Below are 18,489 nucleotides of genomic sequence, written 5' to 3' on the forward strand. Positions count from 1 at the left end.
ACAAAAACTTTAAGCTAAGGCTTCCAGTGGGGTGGCCCCCACTGCCCCAGCTCAGACCCACGGTGGGAAATGGTCCCTAACCGAGCCATCTACATACCTGATGTTTTCGTTCAGTGCATAGAGCTCATTGCTTTGCAAGCCGCCCCCTTTGAAGACATTGATCACGGCAGTCTGGACACTACAGAGGAAACAGAAGCGGGCCCTCGTTAGAGGATCTGCCTGCCAAGGGAAACCTCAATAAGCAGCTCAGGGCTAAAGGCAGATGCAAGGGCCAGAGAGCCCATGGCACAAACATGGCCCATTTTCCATCCCTGGAAATGCATCATTTCCTTCCCAGGGTCCTCAGAGAGAAAAGAAGACTGAGGCCAAGAGGATCCCAAAGCAGCCCCTCTCCCCCAACGTTCTCAAAGGCGAGCTGGTGTTCCTCACTGGCCTCGCTGGCAGCCCTGATGGCAAGCGGCATTCATGAGTGGCAGGTGGTGGGATCTGCTCTCAGGACACTGGGCCTGGAGGGATCCAAAATGGCACCTGCAGCAAGCAGATGCCAGCGGTGCCCAGGGTTCCTTCACTTGGGAGGTCCCTGTCCTCACAGGACAGCCTGCATGCCTGGGGCCGATATGAAATGCTAATTCCTTGCCTTTTTGGTAGGGTTACCTTGGAAGAGTTTCATTGAGGCTAGCCTCTCTTGCCCCTTCCGTTCCCCTCCTGTGAGGCGCAGGGGCAGTAGGGGGCTAGTCCCTGGAGGGGCCACAGTTAAATCTTGACACCACGTGCTCTGGGGCACCAGCCCAATATTTCAGCAAGGAGCAGATTATAATCTCGTCTTTATCAAGGATCCCAGGTCTTTTTTTTAAAAGAACACAGATCCATTCACAGCAAAACATGTCAGAGCCCCTCTTCACCCCCATCATAATAAGAGTTGTGCAAAAATGAGACAATCCAAGATGATTCAAAGTACAAAGAATCCAGTAATGCTTTAAAATAATGATGCATTTAATTCATCCAAAGAGTAACTGCTAGATATGAAAAAGAGCAGCCCACAGGGATTCAAAACATAGTGTTGATTCAGTCTCTACTCAATGCTTGGCCTACAAAACGTTGGCCAGACACCACATAAAAGCGTGGTGTCCCCTTTCCCATCCACCTGTGGCTCACAGGTACCGAGAGTCCCCAGTTTATACCACTCATTTGGCTTTCCACAGATATGTGTCTTATCTTCCCAGACAAGTAATAGGTGACTTGAGGTTACTTACACGGCCCCACCCCTTGGTACTCAAATAGTCTGGGGTGTGACTAAGGAACATGAATAGTAACTGTAAATTCCAATCCGGTTAACTGATTCTGGCAGCCCAGAGGCCCCCAGGGACCCCCCTCCTCTCTCCTCAAACAAGGGAAGCCAGCGAATACATTGTCCACAGGGAAACATGCTGTCTTCATCAACGGCCTAGATGTATAATCACGACCTTCTGGAACAGAGCTCTCCGAAGGAGCAGAAGCTAAGCCTGTCCCCAAGCCCTGCTCTGGCCCTTGGCAGCCCTCCACTCCACGACTATCGGCCCCCCCGCCGCAACCATTACCTGTTCCAGGCCGAGTTGGAGCTCAGCTGCAGAGCCTGCCGGGCTGCTTGGAATCGGGGCAGATCGCTGAGCACCGGGGAGCTCATGAAGCGCGGCCTGGGCCTGCGGAAGGAGCCCATCTTGTGGAACTCAGTGGGTAGACTGGGAGCGAAGCCGCGGGTCATAAGTCCAGGTGAGGGGATGCCTTCTCCTCTGGACCAGAAGGTTCCAAGTGCCCCTGGGAAGGGCTTCTCCCAGAGCTGCCCTCCGGCCGTCAGGCTTTCTTAAAACCACAAATTTAGCCAACATCTGAAAAGAGAGGGCAGTGTTTATTGAAAACTCCCAGGTTGAGCAGATCATTTCTTAGAGGAGGTTGGCTGGGATTTTCCAGCCACACTTTTTTAAAGAAGACTCCAGGACCCTGCAATAACATCCATACCCCACCGGCTCCCATTCCCACTTTTGACTGTAACACTGTGCTTACCCCAAGGTGGGAAGGCAGTGACAATGGGCATAGGTTAAGGCAATCTTACAGAAAGGTGATTTCTCAGCTGTGCTTCACTGTGGTTCCTATAAATACCAGTCAAAGTTTGGGCACTGGCTGGGTTTCTGTAGACCCTGCATCGTTATGCATTAAGAGATGGCTTTTTACAAAATGCCTCAAAAAGAACACAGGAGCTCCTTCTCCTGGCACTAAAGACCTTCCATGATCTGCATTTAGCATGCCAGCCCATGTGTATTGCTCAGTATTTCCCAAAGCATCAATGCCTCTTCACCCAGGCACATCTCCCCATCCCTTACCTGCTGTTCATTCATTCCTTCCATCAGAACATATTTGCTGAGTGTTCATTATTTATTAACCACTGGGAGCTGTGGAGCATCCAAAGATTTCTAAAACATAATCCCTGCCCTCAAAAGGCTCAAGGTCTACTGAGAAGAGAACTCTCTGTGTATTCGTACGCACAACAAATATTTTTTTCCTGATTTTATTTTTTGGTTTTTTTTTTAATAAATTTTAATTCCAGTATAGTTAGCATACAGTGTTAGTTTCAGCTGTACAATATAGTGATTCAACACTTCCACACATCGCCCAGGGCTCTTCATGACAAGTGCACCCCCTAATCCCCGTATCTGTTTCCCCCATCCCCCCCCCCACCTCCCCTCTGGTCACCATCAGTTTGTTCTCTATAGTTAAGAGTCCGTTTCTTCGTTTGCTTCCCTCTCTTTTATTTTTCCTTTGCTCATTTGTTCTGTTTCTTAAATTCCACATATGAGTGAAATCATGTTATTTGTCTTTCTCTGATTGACTTATTTCACTTAGCATAATACACTCTAGTTCCATCCATGTCGTTGCAAATGGCAAGATTTCATTCTTTTTGATGGCTGAGTAATATTCCCTTGTCTTTAGATACCACATCTTCTTTATCCATTCATCAGTCAATGGGACACTTGGGCTGCTTCCGTAATTTGGCTCTTGTAGATAATGCTGCTATAAACATAAGAGTGCATGTATCCCTCTGAATTAGCGTTTTTGTATTTTTGGAGTAAATATCCAGTAGTGCGATTGCTGGATTATAGGGTGGTTCTATTTCAAGAAATATTTATTGACTGCACACTATGCACCCATCACTCACCCAGGTACTGGGCATATAGTGGTGGCTCTGGACAACATGGTTACTGCCCTGTGGAGCTTACAACCGGTAGGCGTGCTTCCACGCCATGCTTCGTCCCTCTCCCTAGCTTCTGACTACTTTTACTGCTTCCCTTGCCCAGAATTCCCTTCCTTTTCCTCTCTGCTTATCTAAATCTAACTTACCCTGCAGGGCTGGGTTCAAGGATACTGTCCCCTGAGCAGTTCCCAGGACTTTATGGCTTTACAGTTAAGAGCAATGGCTCTGGAGTGAACCCGGGTTCAAGGCTTAACCAGGCCCCTCCCCAGCTGCATGATCTGGGGCACATGGACTCCAAGAGTCCAAGGTTATTAGCAGTGCCAACCGCACAGGACTGAAGAGAGGAGACACGAGATCATGTGACGTGCCCAGCAGAACGGCACACCCGAAGCTCGCTTTCCGCAGCACCCCTGCTCTTGTCATTTCAGTCTCGGACTCTCTCTTTTATTTTTTTAAGATTTATTTATTTATTTGAGGGAGAGAGAGAGAGAGAGAGAGAGAGAGCAAGAGCACAAGCAGGGGAAGCAGGAGAGGGAAACGACACGGCTCCTACGGGCAAAGGACTGGGGCTTGGAGACGGGCAACCAGGCAATCCATCGAGAGGGCTTGAGACGTGCCAGACATTGTCTGCAGACCGCGGGCACACTGACGATGAACTTGCAAAAAAGAAATGACTGGTGCTATGTCTTACATTTTTAAAGGAAAGCCGACTTGTGTACCATTTCCCTGTAGTCTTCTGCCCCTCCACCTGCTTCTTAGGATGAACCCACGGTGACTAAAATTTATCAATACGTACCACAGAAATCAAAATAGGCCTGCTCCGCTTCCAAGTCTCAACGACTACACAAGTGCCCCTGGAATTTGGCAAGATCTTTGCGAATCATCCAACGAGGCAAAGAAGAAATAAAACCACGGAGCCCCTTCAGAATCCTTCCGCGGGCTGGCTTTGGGATTTCACTTGCCCGGTAAAGGTCACACCATTAAAAGAGGATCCATTTCGCTGCCCTTCTTTAAATGGGCCTGCTAAGGGCAATACGTCTGTGCAATTACAGGATATTACCTCCTTTTACGAGGACCTGAGACTTGAGGTGACGGAGCTGCCTCCCACTCAGGGGCACTTGAACAGGGAAGCAGAAAGGTGAGCTGAATGGGTCGTCCAGGTGTTTACTTCCCGGCTTCCTGCTGAAACCGCCACTTCCCCAGGAGGCTGTGCGACACAGAGGACCACGGGGCTGGCTCCTGTCTCCCTCCACGGCTCAGTCAGCAGCCCCAGGCCTCGCACTCCAGGCCGTGTGCGTATCCAGCAAGGCACACAGGCAGGCAGCCCCATCCACCCGCGGCCCCTTTTAAACAAGGGTAAATTACAGCCCAAAGAACGATGAGCGCAGCCCCACAACCTTGTCACTGGCTGCCCAGTGACACACAACAAGCAGCTGCCTCCAAATCCATTCTCACCTGCAAGACCTGCCACCCTCAGACCCCGACTGGCCGAAGACCGTCGGAAGCGGCCTTTGTTTCCATCATTCCTGCTTCCGGAGGGAGTGAGGAGGCCTCCCCAGAGCACTGCGGAGAGGGGGCCCTGGCAGCGCGGACAGGAGCAGCCTGAAGGGAAAAGCGGGCGCCCCCGTATCCACCTGCTTGCACTGCGCTGGCCCCTCGGGCACAAGCTGGTCCTCACCTAACCACGACAAATGAGAAAACGACAAGCCCGATGCGGCCCCCGTGTACAGATGAGCAAAGTGAAGCCCAGAGGAGCACAGCAGCTTGTCCAGTGTCTCTGAGGTAGGAGAGCCGGCACTGGCTAGAACTCAGGTTCCCCGACTCCCGATCTAGAAAGTTCCTCAGGCCCCACCTAGGCCATTCTATAACCTCCTTAGAGAGGCACGGGCACTTCCTCGTCTCCGTCTCTGTCTCCTCAAGCCTAAATTCACTGCCCAAGACACAGATGAAGGAAGGATGGGAACTCATGAGGTGCCGACGGCCTGCCTGTCACAGCAGGTGAACTTACAAACCTCACAAAACCCCACTTCAAGACCAAAGTTATCTGCTGGAAGTCACAAAGTGAGGTGGCAGATTGTTGACTGGTGTCCAGACTGACCTAACTCTATAGCCTATCCCCACTTTGTCATGCTACCAAACTCAGCCAGGAGCCAGAAGCTACCAAGTCAGTCAAGAACACCCACTCCTGAGATTTCATATCCAAGTTTAAATCTCATGCCCCTGAGACAGATAAACGGACATAAGGAACTCTACGACCACATTTTACAAGGGCAAGAGGAGCCGTGAGGAGAAGGGAAGAAAGGAGAAAGTGTGGGCTGCCTTAGACACCCCATTCCTCACCAGCTGTGTGACCTTGTGTAAGTTACTTGACTTCTCTGAGCCTTGACATCCTTCTGCGTGAAATGAGCATGCTAATGGTGACTACCTCAGCCCTGTAGGGGGATAAAATAAGTACATATTTGTAAAGCACTTAGAGAGGACAGCCCATGGCAAACAGCAAACAGCTAGGTAAGTGCTTGTTAAATAAATAAGATAACTTGTCATTTCTAAATCTCCAAGTAATGACAGCAGTGGAGGCAAAGCAACACTTCCCCGTTTCTGGCAACCTTACTGACATCTGGAAAACTCTCCGCTTGGAAGAACGCAAGGTCTCCAAGCTGCCATGGTGGTCACAGATTGCTGAGGCCTTGCCCCCTCACGCCTTGGGCAACACACTTATTTACTGACCCTTCACCTCTGTGTGGCCGTCCCTGAGTTTCAGAGTGTTTCCACACATCACCACACTCGTAAATCTTACCCTAACCCTGCAAGGCAGGTCGAGTAGGGATCCTGTCAGGTCAGGAAACTGAGGCTACGTGATTTGGCCACGGCTGGGAGGCGGTTAGGGCAGGGAACCTAGATCTGGCCCCGAGTGTTCCCACCTCAAGCCTGCACTGCCAGGACATTCTTCCCCTATATATGTTAAAATATTTGCATTATGCAATGTATGTAGAAAAGAGTTTATACACACACATAAATATATGTATCGTAAACAATGATAAACTTCCACCTGCTTAAGAAAGAGGACGTTAGCTTGGAAACCCCCTGTGTTCCTATTTTTCTGATAATAGCACACCTACTTGTTTATCATAAAAAAAAGTAAACATGCACATAAATCTATAACATACAAAGTGAAAAAGGCTTCACTCTGGACACTTAGTGTCGAGAAGCTTTCTGCCCAGAACTTGTTGAGAGGACGGAAATGTCCTAGATCTGTGCTGTCCAAGGTGGTAGCTGCTAGCCATGTGGTCAGTGGACACTTCCAACGTGGCTAATGTGGCTGAGGAAGTGAATTTTATTTTAGTGTAATTTTTAATGCCATACACATGTGTCCACACAACATTTGAATAAAAATGGGTAATCTTTTCTTTCCTCTTAAGACATCATGGCTTTCTTCCCATATCCCCGTATACTGATCTACTTTACTATTTTTAATGGTCTCTTCCATTTAGGGGATACCATACTTGATGTAACCAGTCCCCAGTGGATGGGTATTTTCGGAGTTTCCAGTTTTTTTTCCTGCAAAGAATGAGCATATCCGCCAGTCTTGGGGACCCTGTGCCTCGAACACCCACTGCCGCAATAGCCAGAAATAGCAAGGCAGGAAGGGAGTTGGGAGGTCTCATGGCCGTAGCTCCCAAGGATGAGTGGCCACGATGGCTCTGGAATCAGGCAAGCCCTGATTCCTGATTCCTCACTGACAGTGACAGGCAGAAAACCCAGTGCCCCAGAGATACACTCACTTCTTAGTCCCCAGAAGCTGTGAATATTAGGTTAGATGGCAAATGATGTGATTCCGTTAAGGATCTTGAGAGAGAAGGAGTTCATCCTGGATTTTCCACGTGGGCCATAAATACCATCACATGTATCCCTGTGACACGAACGCTAAGATGTGAGCAGCATGAGCAGCAGCTGAAAGGGGAAAGGCGTAGATTCTCCCAAGGCGCCTCTGGCGGAGGCCCGGCCCGGTGACACCTTGCTTCTGGACTTCTGACCTCCAGAACTACGACAGAACGCGTGGACGCTGTTTTAAGCCACCGAGACTGGTGATTTCTTATCGCAGCCACAAGAAATGAATGTACTCATGGTGTGGCCTCGGACCACGCTGACTGCACTCTCTACGTCGGAAAGAAGGGGGAACAGGAAGAGTTACTTTGGAGAGCTGTGGCGATGAGAAAGAGGAGCTGTGAAGTGCCTGGCAGGCATCCAGGAACTACGAGGGGCTCGACACAGGTGCAGGGAAGGCTCTGAGCAAAGGTGCCAGAGCCGGGCTGAGCGCTCTCGCGTCCTGTGTGACCTGCAGCTGACTTAGCTATGAGGGGTGAAAGAGATGTCTCAGGGAAGCCTTAAATTAGTCCCAGTATACAGTAAGCACTTGATAAATGCTACCTATGGCTTATTTTTATTACCACGACCGCCTCTGGGTTAGCCTGCTCAGGCTGTTGTAACCAAAGACCACAGACTGCATGACATAAACAACAGAAACAAATTTCCTCATAGTTCTGGAAGCTAGAAGCTCAAGATCAAGGTGTTGTCAGGGCTGGTTTCTCCTGAGGCCCCTCTCCTTGGCTTATAGATCACCACCTTCTGGCTGTGTCCTCACATGGCCCTCCCTCTATGTACGTTCATCTCTCTCTGTATGTCCAAATTTCCTCTTTGTATAAGGACACCAGTCAGACTGGATTAGGGCCCACCAAACAGGTTCACTTTAACTTTATTACCTCGTTACTTTTATTTTTATATTTTTTAAGATTTTATTTATTTGACAGAGAGATAGAGAGAGCCAGAGAGCACAAGCGGGTGGGGTTGGGGGGGTGGAATGGCAGAGGGAGAGGGAGAAGCAGGCTCCCCACTGAGCAGGGAGCCCGACGCAGGACTCAATCCCAGGACCCCAGGACCATGACCTGAGCTGAAGGCAGATGCTTAACCGACTGAGCCACCCAGGCGCCCCTCATCACCTCTTTAAAGGCCCAACCTCCAAATGCAGTCACATTCAAATACACCGGGAGCTAGGTTCTGAACATACGAAGCTGGGGGGCACACAATTCAGCCACTACCACCACCACCACCATCATCATCATCACCACCACCACCATCATCATCATCACCACGAAAAGTTCCTTGCCCAATGTCTCGGAGTTTTGGTAGATGCTCTCCTGTGAAGGAGCAATGCAGTTAACATTTAGAGACATGTGCTTCTAAAATGATTTAAATAAATTGTGGGTGCTTAAGTTATCTGGAAAGCTGGGATCCTGGACACATGAAGGGCTGTGGTGGTTACAGTGTTACTGGGTATCCTCCCCGGCCTTGCTCCCCCAGCTCACTGCACAGGGATTTCTTTGAAAACCTCCACACACAGGATGCAAGGTTGGTTTCTTGGAGGAAAGAAAACGTGGTGTCTCGCGTTCTCCTCCCAGCGGCCAGAGCCAGCGCCCGGGGAGGAGGGCACAGGCCTGCAGGCCGGCCCAGCGGGCCGAAGAACGTAGCACACTTAGTGGGAAATGCAAATCAATTCCACTCAGCCTCCAACCCTGAACTCTGAAAAGGGAAGTAGAACCACGGCACAACTTAAAATAAAGAAGTGAGTGGCTTATAATGACTCTGAGGCTTCCAGGAAAAAGCCATTCTGAGAGTAAATAACAAAGAAGTCAAAGAAAACTGAGAAAACACAGTCGGGTGTGACCGCCCAGAAAACGAGGAGAGGCCAGTTTCCAGGGAAACCGGAGAGACCATAGAGACGGCCCAATTTATATGTCCCCCTCAGGAGCTCCTGCAGTCAGGAGGCCCCCAGTGCAGCTCCTTCCCTGGGACCTGAACACAGAGACGAAGGGCCAGTGTCCTTCAGCACCGTCGGGATTTGACCCGTCTGCTCGGGTCGCAGCCAGAGTCATCTTGATGATAACGCCCGTGAGGAGGGTGACAGCGCCACTTACCGAGGGCCCGCCATGACACATGCACTTGACATATTCTCTCAGTATTTCCAAAATGAACTTAGGGGGTCTCGGCCAAAACCTTTAATAGATTCGGACAGAAGCATCAGAGTGCGTCACATTTTGGGGACGCGTGTATATTACACGTGTGCTCGTATGCACGGAGTCTAAACGAAATGCCTATTTCACACTGTATGTCACAGTCAAAATGTTTGAAAGCCTCTGTGTGCTGTTACCATCCCCACCTTACAGAGGAGGAAATGGATGTGCCCAATGTTTAACTAGTCTAAGGTCATAGAGCTCATGACAAGAACCCCACAGCCCGGGGCCCTTGGTGCCCATGTCACTTTGTTGCTTCCATGCCCTCAAAGATTTCCCACAGCTCTCAGAATAAATCCCCGAACCCCATCCTCATACCCTCACCTCCTTCTTGCCACTCTGTACCCCAGCTCATTGGTCTTCCTTAATTTCCTCCAATACTACCTGTTCTTCCCTGCCTCAGGACCTTCGCATACACTATGCCCTCTGTGTGAAATATTCCCATCCACTTCTCCAGGTTCAAACCCACAGACCCTTTATCACCCGTCTTTCACTTGCTCAGAGACCTCTCTTTCCCCTCACTCCTGATTAGGTCACATGACCCCAAAGAACACCCTCCTCACCCCTTTTGTTGTCTTGTCACTCAATAAATGCCTACGGAGTTAGTTATTGTTTTGTGAGGTCCGTAAAGGCAAGGACTATGTCTATCTTGTTCTCAGGTGCTTAGTACAGTGCAGGAATTCCGCCGGCACTTGAGGAAGGAGCAAATGAACCAGCCACATGAGAAGCACTACTTCCAGGAGACAAGGGAACTGTGCGTAGCTGTCAGCTGAGAATACCAGCACCCCAAATTACACAAGGCTTTACCACATGAAATAACCTGGTATTGAAATCTAAGAAATCTGGATTCGAATCCAACCTCTGCAATTGATTAGCTGGGTGACCTGAGTTGATGACTCAGTTTCCTCATCTTCAGGGGCACCTGGGTGGCTCAATCGGTTAAGCATCTGCCTTCGGCTCAGGTCATGATCCCAGGGTCCTGGGATTGAGCCCCACATCAGGCTCCCTGCAGCTCGGGAAGCCTGCTTCTCCCTCTCCCCCTGCCCCTCCCCCCAGCTTGTGTGCTCTCTCTCTCTCAAATAAATGAATAAAATCTTAAAAAAAAAAACAACAACAAAGCTTCCTCAGCTTCAAAAGAGTGGCATATGCATCTCCATGAGATAACTGAGATCTTAGCTTTGGCCCATCCAAGGGGCCCCCCCCAAATTAAAGCTCATGTTAATATTTTCATAACTCTGTGTTCTTCACAAAACCGTCGCAGGTTCCAAGAGATGACCTATGACCAGGGTTTGGGGCGGCAGGTACTCGCACACCTCGCTGGAAGGAGAGCAGGTGGGGCAGCTGCTAGGAACGGAAATTTGACAAGGGCTGTGCTCTCTGACCTAGCAATTCTACTTCCAGAAATTTTACTCTAGGCATGTCAAGGGACTTACATAACCAGGGTTTTTACCACCACCTTCTTTACGACAGCAGCTGATTGGAAATAACCTAGATGCCCAGCAACAGAGGACTGGCTATGGAAACTTGGGGGTCCCACATGCTAGAATCCTATGCAGCTCCAAGAATGAACGGGAAAACTCTTAAGTACTGACTGGTGTGCCCTCCCATCCGAATGAAAGTGTGCTAAACATGGAATCGTGTGTGTATTATGCTACCATCTAAGTAAAAGAAGATGAAAAGAGCATGTACATATTCCATTGCACTGCATAAAGTACCTCTGGAAGGACAAACCAGAAATTGAGAACACCTGTTTCCCCCAAAGAAAAGGGCTGAGTGACAGGGACACGGTAAGGAAGACTTTTCTCTGCAAACTTTTTTGCACCTTTGAATTTTGAAACATGAAAATGTACAACATATTCAAATAAATAAGTAAAAACAACACCTCTCTCACCCCCACAAAAGAAAAGGCAAAAACATAAAGGTTATTGATTCATTCAAAGTCACTCAGCTGCTTGGAAGAAGTGAGGTTTTGAACTTGGCTTCTGATCCCAAACAAGTGATCAATTATAGTTCATTCATTCATTCATTCGACACAAATTTATTTCTTCAGCACTTATTCTACAAGAGGAGCTGCCTTGTACAGGACACACAGGTCAGAAAAACAAGCCCTGGGGAAAAAAAAAGAAAACGAAAGGAAGACCGATTTCTTTCCCTTTTTGCACCACACGTCGCATACTTGCCACACTTTGTGGAACCTCACAAAGAGTGGGCAGGACCTGCCTGGGCTATAGGAGGCAGTCACTCCTTAATCCCATCTGGTTTTTGCCACCTCAGGACACAAGCTCAGTTTTGCCAGATCCGAATTTTCCAAGAGATGCCAAAAATCCAGGTTTTTTCAAACGTGAAATTATGTGATTTATAAATGTTGGCCACGAATTCACCAAGCTGACTCGCACTTTAGGGGCCCAACTAGAGGTTTGGGACCTTTCTTTTATCCCATCACAGCTAGGATCACCAGCCTTCTCTCACCCTTCCCTGGGGCCTCCATCAGGTGTGACGTAAGCCCCCACAAACCAGCCACCGTGGGCTTGAGCAAGTCACTTCCCTTCCTGAGGTCTGTTGGCTTATCAGTTGATGAAGAGTCCGGCCTAGCTGGTGGCCATGAGCCCCTCAGCATCGCCAGCTCTCCGTTCAGCCCCTACCCTGACTGCCCTACAGACCTGAGCACCTCTGAGAGAGGAGGCAGCAGATGACCCCCAACATGGCACAAACCCAGAACTAGCCGCCACCTACCACATCATCTAGCTGACCAGCCTCTTAACTATCAGCTGTCTTATCTCAGTCCTACCCCATCACTGACTCTGCACTGGAACCGCGAGCTCGCCTTCATATTACAGAGCCACGCACACACACTCTTCCAATGGGACAAGCCAGCAGCATGTGGGGGATCTCGAAAAGAAACCCACAGCAAACAGGACACACCAAACCGACCCAGGAAACTAGATCTGACCCCCACACACCCCACCCCAGCCCACTAGATGGAAACCAAGCCAGAAGTGGGTATTCAAGAGTGCCGAGACCATTCTGCAAATCCCCTACCATGACTATTTTACTCTATTTATCACTGAAAAGAATATACTAGCTTTCATCAGGGGCCGGCCAAGATAATCAGGATGGTGCCACACCTCTGTATGCATCTAGCGTCTCAGGTCATCTCCACTCGAAACTAACAAGGCAGGTTTAATCTTCCCGTGTTGCCGATGAAGAAACTGACTGACAGGGATTAATTTATCCAAAGTCAGAAGATTAGTTAAGAGGGACCTGAGCAACAGATCCCACCTGATTCCAGGGCCTGAGCTCCTAACCGCTGTGGTTTAAGCAACACTCGTGTCTGCCACACGCAGAGGTGAGAGGTGACCACCACCCATGGCTCCCCTTCACGCACACCATCGACAGCTTCTTGCCTGGCCTGGGCAGCAAGCGCACTCTGTCTCTCACAGGAAGGAGGCTTTGTTTTCTCAGGGCCCTTACCAGCTTGTGAGGTCATTGCGTTTGTTTACTTGTTCACTGACGAGCCCCGATGGCATGTTAAGTTCCTCAAAGTCTGAGACCTGACCTGTCTCGTCCCCCGCCGTGTCCTGCTGTGAGCACGGCGCGGGGCACGTACGAGGTAAACATCTCTGAATGATGGAATGACGCGTGGACTTCCAGGCCGCCGGCAGAGCAACCTTCCCGTTATTGAGGGACCAGAAAAGTTCTCCCCGGATGACTGAACTGGGATCCGTCCGCCTAAGTATGACTGTCCACGGAAACGTGGACCGTGGCCGTGTGGACTGGGAACACTGGGTCTGTGTGCGGGTGTGTGGAGCCTACAGATGGGGCCCAGGAGAGAAGCCTGCTGCAGAGCCACGCCTTTGTTCTGATTAAGGACCAAACTTCGCAACTCTTAGGAGACAAAAGCCAGCCGAGGGATAGACACTGCACAAACAAGAAAATGTGAAGGGTCAAGTTCGGACTATGGAAAAGGCTCCACGGGAAGAATGAGAGAACTTTCTCAGCGCTCCACTGGAAACCGATGCAGACAGAAGAGTCTCGAGAATGTGAATTTAGGCAACAGTAAATATTAGCGCAAACAGGATGCAAGCTCAAGTGCTTATCTCTGCTTAGCCAGGCTTTCTCAATGCCCAGAGGACTCAAAGCACTGACGATTCGGATCCAGCTAGCAGTAATTATTTCATCAGACTATCGCCCTCACCCTGGCCTGCCAACTACTGTGTAATCACCAGAAAAAATCCCCTCCTTTGGTACAAGTCAAGCAAAACTGTGGGGAATAACCACACATCTTATTTACTCATCTGTGAGCCCCACTTGAAGGATCAAGTTGCTTGCAGTGCAAATTGTGAAGGTGTGGCCCATAAATGCCATCCAGAGTGATTCTGAGGGGCCTACCAGATGATCAACCGGAACGTCTAGACAGAAGCGGTCGCTGAGGCTGACCATTACGTGAGCAATTACACTTCTGACATGTACCATCTAAAACCCTGGTGGGTGACACAGCGGTCCAAAGCTACTGTCTGGCAGACAATAAGAATTTTCAGGGTGGGGAAATGTGCTCCAGATTAACTTGTGCTATTTGTTAAAAATGAGCTTCACCCTCCCACTGCAAGAACAGGGTGACATGCTTTTTCATGAGAAAATGGAATCAAGGGAAAGGAAACTTCTCCGTATCCTACTGTAGCCAAGTATAGGGAGCACTGAATAAAGACTCAGAAAACTAAAGAGGCTCCTGGGATCTCATCACTTCACAGAGGTCATGGGGTTACTTCAAGTTCATTCAACAACCAAACGTTAAGAGGTCCAGCGTGTGCCAGGATCTGAGAAGAGGAAGCATAGAGGGTAAGGAAGAATAAACTCCCTGCTTCCATGGGGCTCAGGGTCTTGCCAGAAACATTCAGAAGTCATGTTATAAATGCACGTTGACAACTATAATTGAAGACGCGCAGTGGAGACAAGATTGAGGCGGAAGGGTAAATCACCTTCTCTAGTTATAACGCAAAGCTATTAAGGAACACCTGGGTGGCTCAGTCAGTTAAGCTCAGATCATGATCCCAGGACCCTGGGATCGAGTCCCACATCGGGCTCCTTGCTCAGCGGGGAGCCTGCTTCTCCCTCTGCTTCTGCTGCTCTCCCTGCTTGTGCTCTTTCTCTCTGACAAATAAATTAAAAATCTTAAAAAAAAAAAAGGCAAAGCTATTAAGAGACCAAGTGAAAAATACAGGTTCTCCATTTTCTTGCCAGTTACTCTAAAGAACATGGACGCTGGAGCCTAGAAAGGAAATGCGGGGAAGGAAACAAGCTTTCATAGGTAAGCCTTTCAGAAGCTTGAGTATCCTTTTTTCATTTGTGATGGACAAGGAAAGGATGAAAAAATCACATTTCAACAAATATTTTGGGAGCACCTACTAACCTGAACACAAAGATGAGCCAAATGTAGTCCTACCAGTAGCAAAGAAACAAGAAGAGAGAGAGAAGAATTTGATCATGATTAAAGACAAAGACAAGAAGGCCTGAAGCCAGGATGGCAAACTCGATTCTCATCAGGGCCGAGGCAGGGAACACCACGGTGTTAGAGAATCCAGTCTTTTTGTTATTGTTTTTTTTTTTTTTTTTTTAAAGCTGGGAACCTGAAGTTTAGATATCAAATCTCCTAATTTTTATATTTTAAACAGCGGTGGACCAATCCCATTATTTTGTAGTTAGGAAAACTGAGGCCCAGAGCAAGGGAGCAACTTGCCTACGGTCATACAGCTCGCCCGCGGCAGAGTTGAGATCAGATTCCAGATCTCAATTCCTTGACCCGTGTTGTCTCCAAGATGCCCGTTAGGACCAACGCAGGGACTCTTTCAACAGCTCCCCTCTCTGCAAAGTTGATACCGACACCTTTCGGGGTGTCTTGAAAGTAATCAATTGTCCTGTTGGTCAAGAATTTTTTAAAACTTTTCTCAGAACACTGCAAAGGATTACTTTGTTTGCCCCCCAATTTTGCCTCCAGATACTTTACAGTGAAAGGGGTCACACAGCTCCACAGTGGGGGACCCGGCAGCTGGCACACTGCAGCAGAATTCCCCGAAATGACGGCGCCAGTTGACGTGGTGTCCCCCAAAGACATCTGGAGAACGACAGTGAACTAGTTCCAAAGGAGTATGTGGAATGAGACAGCAAGCATTAATGGGTTTCCACTGAGGATTTATGCAGCTGAGGTCACGAGCAGGTTGGAACAGGGTCTGAGGCAGCTCAGTTCAGAATAATACACACACACACACACACACACACACACACACACACACACACATCACAACCCGGGCTGGATTCCTGCCCCCAGTCCTTGGGAGGAAGACAAAAACAAACGCTCCTTTCAGGTATTCTCCCAGGCTCAGCTCAAGCTGACATATACTCTAGTTCCTGAACGAGGGAGCCCAAAGTGGTCCCTCAATCCAAGTATTTGCTAAAAACCTAAAAACCTAACTGTTGTCACAGATGCCTTCAACAAAACACAGAACTCAGCCCGGGTCAGAAAGAACCAGCCAAGCCAGAGAAAGTCCTGTAACAGGGAAGGAGGAGGGAAAAAGTGGGGGTGCTGTTGGCATGCGGCAACCAGCTAAGGCGAAACCAGGACGCTGATGAATGCATTAGAAAACTCATATATTTGTACCCCAAAATTGAGGAGAAGGAAAGAGAATGAAAGCCCAGAGAGGTAAATACGTGCTTTTAGGTAGCATATCATTATATGCAAAATAAATTGTACAAACACGCATGATGGGTTCTTTGGGCAGTGGCAGGGGTAAATGCCGACCATATTTTCCCATGGGCCACGGTCAAAAGAAGGAGAGGGGCACCTGGGTGGCTCAGTCGTTAAGCGTCTGCCTTCGGCTCAGGTCATGATCCCAGGGTCCTGGGATCGAGCCCCGCATTGGGCTCCCTGCTCCGCAGGAAGCCTGCTTCTCCCTCTCCCACTCCCCCTGCTTGTGTTCCCTCTCTCGCTGTGTCTCTCTCTGTCAAATAAATAAATAAAAATCTTAAAAAAAAAAAAAAAAAGGAGAGAACTTTTGGTGAGTTCTACCACTCTCTGAAACTCTCTGGGCACAGGTCATCCGTCAGCACACCAGGGCCCCGAAGAGGACCGGGCAAGTGAGGCACCGTCTCTCAGGGTCACGCCCTCCGTGGTTACACCCTCCGTGCCTCTGAAGCACAGAGTAAAGATGGCTGATTTTCATTACAGGCCTATCCTTTTACTACAGAGGTAAAGGACCACATCATACTCCATCCAGAAAGCTTCACGTAGGTGTCCCTAAATTTCCGACAAAGAACTCCGTTCACCGGCTTGCCTTCTTCAGGAGGCTGACTGAGCCGGATGTCCCTGGCTGGGAGCTTCTGCTTCGCAAAGAAGCCGGTATATAATAACATCATTTATTATCCTGCTAGAGAAATGTAGTATTTTTAAAAAGGTGGGGAGGAGGAGAACACCCTCTACACATTTAAAGAATATAAAAAAGCCTCCCAAATCCCAGAATATGTTAGAACTAGAACTATCGTGGATTAAAAAAAAAAAAGTCAGCTTAAATTTAATAGACCGTTTAAATTCCTGGTTGATGGTAATTAGAGAGCAAGCAACATTTCTTTAAACGCTGCTAGACAGAACTTAATCCAATTTAGGTAATCACTAACCTTTGCTGTTTTTTTTTTCCCCTCCCTCTCTCTCCTCTAAATGAAATCCAAGGATTGATCTACAAAGGCCATAAACTGGCAAAGCATAAAAAAAGAATATTTTAAAGACAGAGATTGGGTGACTATTACCACTAAAGGCCAAGTCCAATTAAAATGGAAACAGTTCTCACGAGCTCCCTAATTTATATTGCCTATAAACTGGGGATTCTAACCAGGCATCATCACAACAGAAGGTATGCTGAGGACGGTGGGGGTCCTTCCTTCCCCGCTGGCCCCCTCTAGGCACCTCGTGTGGCCTCCCAATTGCGAGGTCTTGCTTTACAGTATGACAGCCATCCCCTGCCAGACCAAGGCTGGTAATTCTCTATACTCAAAGTATCTGCAGGGCCTCTCTCCCTCTTCCATGAATTATCAGAATTATCCAGACGGTCCCTTCAGCTCATCCACTGCTCAGCTACCTCCTATCCCCTCATTTTTAGAGCTCCCACACTGCTCGGGTACCCACTTCTGATCCAGAAACTTCCATGTGAACCACCAGGACTTTGTTGAGTACTTGGCACCCTGGATTCTTCACCGAAGGCCTTCAAGGGTAGATATCAAAACATACTGGAAAGCACAAGGCGCTTAAGTTAATGGCTGTTCCGTCAGGAAAGGAATTAACCTCTCTGAGCTTCTGTTTTTACATCTTAAAATAAGGAAAAGAATATTCACCTGCTCAGGTGGTGAGAGGCTCAAATGACATCACCATGGCTGCACCTGGCTCATAAGAGCTGCCCAAGAAATACGTTGGCTTGTTTGTTTTAACTGTACAAGTTTCAAAGTAAACCTTGGATCCCCAGTTGCTGAGAAAACTGTTCATTAACTCAAGTTCACCTCTGATGTCTCATCATCGCTTTGCATCATTTACACTCCCAACCTCCTTCCTGGCTCCAAAGTGGAATCTTCCCTTGCCTTCTGCTTATCAGGATATCACTCTCTCTGTTCCCAAATTCCTAACCCAGCACAAAATCCCCAAAATATTGTATTCTCAACCTTCAGCAATTGAGATATTCACACTGACTTGTTAACAAATGATACGGTCTGTAAGCATTACTTTTAACATTTGCATACAGAGAGGCAGCTCTAGGGAACGAACTTCTAATGAGGAACATTAAACAGAGTAGGGATCTCTCAGAGGGGCTCACACCCTACTTCTCAAATCAATTCTGTATTGGCCTAGCTCTGCAAACACCATGAGAAGGAAAAAGGCTGCAATTCAAGAAAGATTTCAGTACACTTGACCTGGTACAAGGGCTCTACAAAAGGAATGACCACAGGAAGTAATGAGGGTAGAAAAATAATTAAGAAATCCACAAAGTCCTAATAATTCCATTTTCTACAGATAAATGGCTTAAATCTTGCACATACACAGTCAGTGAGCAAACTGAAGATGATGACATTTAGGTCTGGACTACCAGCATGAAATTTTCAGGTACCAGAGTAACAGTTTTCTAAATACAAGATTAGGATTTTTTTCCTTCAATAATTGAG

General features: G+C 48.3%; 1 protein-coding gene across 15 annotated transcripts in view; it reads right to left on the reverse strand.

Moving 5' to 3' along the window:
- PRR5L (proline rich 5 like) overlaps positions 1–18,489 on the reverse strand; it is a 142,092-nt gene that overhangs the window by 49,911 nt on the left and 73,692 nt on the right. For 9 of the 15 annotated variants that reach the window (XM_078058188.1, XM_036112440.2, XM_078058193.1 and 6 more), the window contains exons 2-3: positions 1,578–1,865; positions 98–178 (exon numbers count right to left, since the gene is read on the reverse strand). In XM_078058188.1, coding sequence (XP_077914314.1) covers positions 98–178; positions 1,578–1,741 — 245 coding nt within the window. In that variant the 5' untranslated portion in view covers positions 1,742–1,865. The other 6 variants (XM_078058187.1, XM_078058189.1, XM_078058185.1 and 3 more) reach the window with 4 other exon arrangements.

This window comes from Halichoerus grypus, chromosome 11 (genome assembly GCF_964656455.1).
Source record: "Halichoerus grypus chromosome 11, mHalGry1.hap1.1, whole genome shotgun sequence".
Classification (NCBI taxonomy): domain Eukaryota; kingdom Metazoa; phylum Chordata; class Mammalia; order Carnivora; family Phocidae; genus Halichoerus; species Halichoerus grypus.